The 8,949-nt window shown below is 27.3% G+C and overlaps 2 protein-coding genes across 2 annotated transcripts; one reads left to right on the forward strand and one right to left on the reverse strand.

The window, feature by feature from the left end:
* The first annotated feature begins 971 nt into the window (after window positions 1–971).
* On the forward strand, window positions 972–1,683 carry LOC107476216 (dehydration-responsive element-binding protein 1B-like). The gene has a single exon (XM_016095985.3). The coding sequence runs from the start codon at window positions 1,026–1,028 to the stop codon at window positions 1,593–1,595; it is 570 nt and encodes a 189-aa protein (XP_015951471.1). The 5' UTR covers window positions 972–1,025; the 3' UTR covers window positions 1,596–1,683.
* A 3,725-nt stretch (window positions 1,684–5,408) lies between these two features.
* Window positions 5,409–6,133, reverse strand: LOC107476329 (ethylene-responsive transcription factor ERF024-like). The gene has a single exon (XM_016096130.3). The coding sequence runs from the start codon at window positions 5,973–5,975 to the stop codon at window positions 5,409–5,411; it is 567 nt and encodes a 188-aa protein (XP_015951616.1). The 5' UTR covers window positions 5,976–6,133.
* Window positions 6,134–8,949: the final 2,816 nt, after the last annotated feature.

Here is an 8,949-nt window from a genome sequence, read left to right on the forward strand (position 1 = left end):
ATCAGTCATACTACCACAAATATCTTAAATCGCTTCAAAGACACTAATTAATGTTTTTATTAATATTAGAAATTTTTAAAGTAAATATTTAATCGACATTAAAGTTTTTTAGCTAACAAATCAGATAGCGTTTGTTTGAATTATTAAGACCGAGATTGAGAGATTGAGATTTAATATCATATTTGTTGATCCAAAGATTGGTATTAAAATTTTCGTCATTGTTTTCAAAATTTTAGTATTTCAGTATTTCTAAAAAATAGAGACACAAAAAACTGAAATTTTTAGAGATAAAAACTAAAATTTTAATAATATTTTATTCTTAAAATATTCTCATTTTAATTAATTAATTTCGACTTTATCCTTTATACAAATTAAATTAAAGTTTAATTTTTATTTCAATCTCTATCTTTTACTTTATACCAAATACAATATTAAGACTTATTTCAATATCAGTCTTTCAATTTTAATTTTTCTTTCAAATGCTAGATAATATTTTTCAATCAATCATGTTAAGTATATATTAAAATCAGTTACCAAAATAAAATATATATTAAAAGATAAACAAATTAAACAATACATAAATATATGATAACTGATGTTAATATATGCAACAAAGAGTGAACTAGCTAGAGTAAATTAAACAAGACTAATGAAATGTTTCTACAACACGTGATGAAAATAAATCTCTCTTATTATGTCACACATCACACAAGTCAAGCATGTCACTCTCTATTCTCATCTACTATATGTATAGTTGTTGTCACCCAAATCATATAAAAGAGAATCAATAAATACAAAATATAAAATTGCATGCTGCATGAGCTCCAATTTATTTATTTATTTATTTTAATTAGTATCCAAAATCAACAACACCACTCATTTTTATCCTATTTTCCCTCGTGCTATATTATGTGAATGTGTGTCACATTAAATTTTGTTACACCCTATAACGTTTTAAAAGGCACATTATATATTGTTCCTTAATCCTCATACATTCAAACACAACACAAAATAGAAAATTAAACATGCAAAAAAGAAAGGCAGGGAGGAAGAAATTCCAAGAGACAAGGCACCCTATTTACAAAGGTGTGAGGCAAAGGAATGGAAAATGGGTTTGTGAGCTTAGACAACCAAACAACAAAACTAGGGTTTGGCTTGGAACTTTTTCTCACCCTCAAATGGCGGCTATAGCCCATGATGTCGCTGCCTTGGCCTTCCGGGGTGACAATGCTTCCCTAAACTTTCCTCAGTCGGCCGCCTCGCTGCCTCGACTCAATGCTGAAACCACTTCTCTCAAAAGCATCCAGATAACTGCGACGCAGGTCGCGAACAATCACTTTGTTGAAGGCACAGAAGAGATCATGAGTATCCGTGGAAGTAATGATGGTTCTTCTCATGAGGAGGAGTTGTCTTCGGATAGTAGTTTTGGAGAAGATTCTAGAAGCTTCTATTGGGATGAAGAGGAAGTGTTTAACATGCCAGGGTTGATGAATAGCTTGGCTGAAGCCTTGATTATAACTCCACCGGCTTTGGAAAGAGGCTTCAATTGGGTTGGTGTAGAAACTACTATAGATTTGACTCTATGGGGTGATTAATAATCCTAAAGTGAAAATTCAGGTGCAGTGGACTTCACATGAAGTTGATAGGTAAGAGTCATTAAATGATTTGATTGATTTGACTAAATTTTCATCTAACGACTCTTATCTATCAACTTTATGTGAAGTCGACTGCACCTGAATTTTCACCTAATTATAAACTCTAAAATGTTACATAAAAAAATAGTCTGAACTTATTTTATTTAATATTTATTAATTGTTGTTAAAATTAATAAATATTAAATAAGATAATTTTGACTATTTTTGTCTATTTTTTATTATCAAACATTTTTGATTAATTTATAATCAATAATTATACGTTAAGCATACACCATACTCTATATATCTCTTATAAAATCATAGCGAAAAGTGATGAAATCATACATGGTTGCATTATAATTGAACATAAAACTTTATTTGTTACTTGAACTAAATAATTGTTTTTTTTTTCTTTTTTTACTTTTTCATTTATATATTATGTGTTCATAATTTATGTGAAGGTCAGAAAATTTTTTTTATTTCAATTCGTTTAACTTGTAATGACATATTTTGTCTAATTATATAAAGTTTGACCCATTTTTAATATAAATAATGCTTAGGAAAATTAAGGTGTATGTAAAAGACATTACATCTTAATGTCCACCATTACTCTTGGGGTTTTGATTTTTGAAGTTTGACTTCTGGTCATTCTCTCATGAAATATTAACTCGTCTACCAATACATTTTTTTTTTTATGAATTCGAGTGGTTGAATGTTTTAAAAATTTTAAATAAGACATGATGGAAAAAACTGCAACTGGATTTTTCCCCCAAGACATTACGATTTTTTTTTTCTTCCCTTTTATTATAAGTGTTTTTTTTTTGTCAGAATAAGTGGTTTGAAAATTGCGGCAAATGTTTGTAGAGGGAAGGTTGGGAAGATGTTGGACCATATAAGGATTATGGGCCCAACAATACTCGGCCTAACTAAAAACATTAATCAACATTACATTCCTCAAGCTTGATTAATTAAGTTTAGACCAAAATGAGCGAAGATTTGTGAATCAAGTCTATCAGACAAAAGACAAAATCCATTTTAACATTTTGGGATAAATGATTTGGCCTACCCTTTTTTTTGGGCTTAGGCCCCTTGTCAAACCAAAACAAATTGAAAAGAAATTATTAAACCAAACGTGGTTAGCTCATTCGTCTGTTTAAATAAATATCAATGTTTTGAATTCTGTCTTATACATGTAATAATCTGTTGGCAAAACAAATCTTTAAATAGAGCTCAGACCTATGACAAATTAGTTCTTAACCTGTCAAATTAGGGAATATTGTAACCAAGTTGGTTGGTCTAGTGGTTAGCTCACTAGTCCGCTTAAGCAAGTGTCAGGAAACTCAATAAACATTTAAGCTGATGATAAAAAAAAATCTCTTTACCCCGTTTAATTTATTTTTAAATATTTTTTTTGGACTTATGTCCTGTGTTAATACCCCCCAAAAAAAAATGCAATTATAATAATAGTGGTTGAGGCTTGGCGAGTAGTGGCAAAATGAAAATATTTCATCTTTAAATTATTTTTTTTGCTCTTTTCATTCATTTATTTTTTTTGCTCTTTCTTTATAATGTATCTAAGTGTGTGTATGACAAAGAAAAAGTACAATAATAATCTAACATATAATGTAATTATTAAATATACCAAAAAATAATAAAAAATAAAAAACTAGACATACTGGCCCTAATAATAATTTAGGGTTAAACTTATTATAACAAAATACTCATTGAAAATAAATAAACTCTCAGACTCTACTGGGGTTTTACTTCTCCCAATTAGGAGAGCTTGTTCTTCAGCCAATAAAATTGTGATTAAGTTTTAATACAAAATTCATTGCATCTAAATATGTTAAGCACTAATTAGTTAGTGGTTTATGTTATGAGACAGTCGTATATATGTTAGTATGGGTTGTACAAAATCTTTGTTGTGTTTGAAGAAACCGCAATGGATAATCTAAAACACTATTATGCTAAGATTAGATAAGGTGCATGTGTCATTTGTGGTCATGAACAGAATTAAAAGGCACAATCATAATCATAACAACAGTGAATAAATGGAAAGGGTGCTAATAATTAAGCTTTTTCTTGGTGCTTAAACCATTGCTTTTTAACCCTAATTATCACTACTATTGACTCAGCCCATTGTTACTATCCTTTTGGTTGATGCGATTATAAAAAATTACTATTTGTACGTAAAAAATTAAATATTAATCAAATCAGTCATTATATATTTATATATTTAATAAAATTATAAAAATTAACAAAAATAATGATTATGCTTATCTTAGTATTCCATAAACCCAATATTTCTCTTCTAAGTGATTTCTATTTTCAATTGGAATAAGTATAAAAAATTAATTTTTAATTAGTTAACTTTTTATTATAAAATTAAGTTTTTAATTTTTATTTGTTGGATAATTTAATATTTAGAACTAGAATTTATATAAAAAAATAATTTAAAAAAATTAGTTGATATTAACTTAAAGTAAATTTTTTATTTTTTTAACTGTTGGAAATGCCACGTGTAAAAATTCCAAGTTGTTGTGAGATTGAGTGGTCAAGGAAGGGTAATTGTTGGAGCACATATATACATGCATGTTGTGATATTTATGGTAAACTCATTCTTGTAAATTAGGGAGACAAATAGTTTGGGACATAAAGTAATAATAGATTAGGACATGAAGAACATTGATTCAACAAAGTAATAATAGATTCTCTAAGACTAAACTCTATCTCCCACTCTTTCTTCTTTACCTACCAAACTAATTAAGATGGTTATCTTATCCTCTCTCTCAATCATGTGAGTGAACAACTTCTTCAGTGTCATGAAAGAAGAAGGTAAACTACCCACTGAATTATGTTACTAGGAGAAGTAATTTTTAGTATTTTTTGCTATTATTTCACTCGCATAAATATTAAATTATTTTTAATAAATAAATTTTATTAATTTATATGTGTAAATTTTTTAAAAAAAATATGAGTATAAATGATATTAAATTTATGTGTACAAATTCTAATAAATATATGTACAAATTATTATTGGTCAAATACTAATTAAAAATGATAATATTTACTAGTTATATAATATTATATTATTCTTAATATTACATTATAGCTAGAGAGATAAGATTTTGATAAGTATTGAATTTTTTTCTTTCTTTAAATTAGATTTTTAAATTCACTGATTTAACTTTGATATATTTATTTGCATGTGGTGTGTGTCTCTCTAAGATAGAATATCAAGTACAAAACAGAAGAGAATTATACTAAATTAAACAACATTATTTGATATGATTTTTCAAGTGATATATATATACATATATATTATATACTAAACAACATTATTTAAGATAATATTAAGAAAAAAATTTAAAGAAGAGAAGAAAAATAAATAAAGAAGAAGATAGCATTAATAATAAACGATAACATAAAGTTTACACACACTAAATACATATATGACATTTAATAAATTGAGAGAACATTACAAAATAAAAATTAAGGTGCAAACAAATGCAAAGTAATTAAACCTCAATGCTAGAAATAAAGTAGTAATATAATACATGCATACAATGGAACAGTACTCTCTAAATAAACAATACATTAATTTCTTATTGGCCAAGCAAACTCTTGATGTGAGGGTTCGCCCATAATTTTATATTACATGACACCTTTTTCTTGGTCTTATTTATTTATTTTAGTTTTCATTATTGTTATCATTATTCATCATGCAATAATAATTAATAATATAATAATTAAAAAACACCAAGGGTTTATCACTTAAGGGAAATTCCACAGGCTTGGCTCATCATCCATGTTTTCTGGTTCATCTTCACCACCACCAATGTCAAAAGGAGGAGGACTAAGAAGCATTCCTTCTGCCATGTTCACAAGAACATTAGGCATGTCAAAGATCAAATCCTCATCCACAAAATCATGTGCCATTGATGATGAAGGAACATTATTATTATTATTTTCATTGCTTTTATTAATATTCCCTTGGCTTGAACTTGATCCTTCAGCATTTAGGGCATCTTTTGCTGCTCCGGCCGCGGCGGCAGCACTAGCCGCAGCCATTTGAATGTCACGTGGGGATAAGGTAGCCGGAACCGGGAGCGAAGAAGCCGAGTTAGGGAAGTTTAACTCGGCGTCTTTGCCTTTTAGGGCAAGGACGGCGACATCATATGCAACTGCAGCCATTTCTGGAGTAGGATATGTCCCTAACCAAATTCTATTAGGCTTCTTCGGCTCCCGAATTTCCGACACCCATTTGCCACTACTTCTACGCCTCACCCCGCGATACACGGGGTGACGGCCAGTAGAAGTAGAACCAGAAGTAGAATGCATGACGATTCGTGTTTGTTGTTATTTGATGAGGGTTGGAAATTGGTGAAGGGATCCATTTAATTTATGGTGGGTTGAGAATTGAAGGGAAAATTGGAGGTTGGAGAAGAAGATTAAGGGATATGAATTAGATTAGTGCAAACCAGTTGTTGATGAATGAATCTTGCGGCGTATTAAGGGTTTCCAGCTACTTGCATGAAGATATCTGGGTTGGAGGGCGTGTTTTAATTTGGTTTTTTTTTAAAAAAAAAAATTAAATGAATATTCTTCTTTTAGAAAATAAGGTAAATCGTTTCCATTTAAACAAAGTCAAATTTGTGAATAGTAGTAGCTAGTAGTGATATTATTACACTTTGTCAATTCACATCACTATATATATAGATTTGATTGTTATATGGAGGTAGAAGTGGAAAGCAGCAGTAGTGTTATCTTAGTAATAAGTTCCTTGAAACCAACTTATATTGGTCGAGTGGACAGCTCACTCGTCCACTTAAGCAAGTGTTGGGAGTTCAAATTCTGCCTTATGCATGCAGTAATTTATTGGCCAGTGGCAGACCCTTAAATGAAACTCCCATTGGTAACCGATTATTCTTGATTTGTCGAGTTAAGAGATATCGTGAAAAAAAAAAGTAATAAGTTCCTTGATATAGTTCATCGTCAAAGGCTTTTTGTTCATATTACAGTTTGGAAATATGCAAACAAAATCCTTACAAGCCACCTTTTTTTTTTTGGGGTGCTACCCATTATTCCGTTAGCTAGTGTCATATATATGTGTCTATTAGAGTGAAAAATACCAAATAATTTAACTATTTAAGGAATAAATATAGGGGTTAATTAGTTAAATTAATAATTTTGTTGTAAAATTATTTTTTATCTTTATTTTTTAGAAGGCTTAGAATCTTAGAGTTTATGTTTAGAATTTAGAATTTAAAATTTAAAATATAAAATAATAAAAATGAGTTGATGTTGGCTGAAAAAAATTAAAATTAACTCTTTAGTTAAACTCTTATTTAAAATAGTAAATATACAATATGTTTCATTTTCAGAGTTGCATTACAATTTTATTTAGTGATTTTTTAACTATTTATACCTTATTCCGTGATTAAACTAACTTTAGAATCTTAAAACATCAAATTTTTTAATATTTTTAATTATCATGAAATCATTTTTTGTTTAAAATTTAAGTTGATAGGAGAAGATAATATAAATATTTACATTTATAATACTCTTTCTCAAATATACCAGATTCTTATTTTGTGTTTGCTTGAACTCTAAATCTTATAGACAAATAGCTTTGATATCATAAAATAAAATTACTTTTTCTAAAAGATTAAATTAATAAAAAAATAATATAAATAATTGTATATCTAACACCAATAAAAAAATGGAACCCAGCCTAACAATATAAGCTTCTTTATTTATTCAATTATTTACATTATCTAAGTTTTGTAAGAATATTCTCTTTTCAACTCTAATAAATCAATTCATTACAGTCTTTGTTTTGGATTTAGGTCATATTATTATATCAAAATTTCTTTAGTAAAAAATAAAATTGAGTAAAGAGAAAAGATTTTAATAATTTTATAAAAAATATATATATTTTATCTTTTACCAAAATTATATTCTTTACTGTGACATTACCCTTATTATATATATAGTGTAATTCATTTGGCTGAGACTGATGTGCATGCACTTAAAAAACAATTGAAATGGTTTGTATCATGACTTCTTGACTAATCATATATGGGGGAACGAAAGTACCAACTTGCAACGAATTAAACAGTTGTATATATTCAAAATAATTACTTTAATTTAACCATAGTGAACGTTTAATTCACTTTCAATATATATGATATTATAATCATTTGGATATTTGGGAATGTGGAATAGAATAATTAAGAAAGAATGACTTTAATTATTAGGCTTTCTAATTTTGGAAAGAGAGTGCGAGATTGTTGGCAGGTAAATTTTCAATAGATATGATGTGTAGTTAATTAAGTAGCTCTTCTTTTTTACCATATATAACTTTTAAGTGTAGTGAAAATTACAGAAATATATAGTAAAAAAAAATATTAGTTAAAATTTATTAAAATTTATTATTTTTAACTTTATTTAATATATTTTATAATAAATAAATATTAAATAAGATAAATTTAAACTATTTTTTTGTCTACATAATATTACCGTATTATATAACTACCATATGATTATTATAATTGTAGGAACCATAACATGCATTAATTATTAAATGTGTTGTAAGAAGATACAAAAGTTTCTCATATAATAATAAGTATAGAAGATATAGCAATTTTTATAGGGCTTATTAATGAGACACCCCACCAGCCCAACCAATTTTGCTAAATTCATAGCCACACTGATCTGATGTTGAAATTAAGGGAAAGAATTGAAGAAATTAGAAGATTTTATTTCTAATTAGCCAAACTTTTGAAGCAGTAATTAACTTAGGATAATGCTAGGTAACCAATAATTTTATGGTGGTATTACTATTAATTGTTTATTCAATTCTTTGCTTCTTTCACTTTTATGTTATAATTTAATTTTAAGATATTATCAGTATAAAATAATTTTATATATTTATTTAATNTATTTAAAAAAATAAATATAGACAAAAATATAAAATATTTTATATTATTAATATATCAAAATTAAACTTTTTGCGTTATTTCATTATTACACTTCTTTATACATATATGTAGCTATGTGCTATTATTAATTCCTTTGAATGAAATATTTTTTTTGTCCTCCTGTAGTTTATTAATTAATCATTATGTTCAACCTATTATTATTATTAAAAAGAAATAGTAGTCAAACAAAATACTTTATTTGGAAATATCAAATCAGATCTTAAATTTTTAATTAATTTCAAACTCGATCGGGTCATAATCTTGTTAACTACTACCCACTTAGCCTCATATTTGAATTTCAAATTTTCAATATTAAATCAGCTATATGATTC

The sequence above is a fragment of the Arachis duranensis genome, chromosome 2 (genome assembly GCF_000817695.3).
Source record: "Arachis duranensis cultivar V14167 chromosome 2, aradu.V14167.gnm2.J7QH, whole genome shotgun sequence".
NCBI lineage: Eukaryota > Viridiplantae > Streptophyta > Magnoliopsida > Fabales > Fabaceae > Arachis > Arachis duranensis.

Excerpts from the sequence above, each read along its gene's own strand:
- LOC107476216 (XM_016095985.3), top strand. The coding sequence starts at position 1,026 with ATGCAAAAAAGAAAGGCAGGGAGGAAGAAATTCCAAGAGACAAGGCAC.
- LOC107476329 (XM_016096130.3), bottom strand. The coding sequence starts at position 5,975 with ATGCATTCTACTTCTGGTTCTACTTCTACTGGCCGTCACCCCGTGTAT.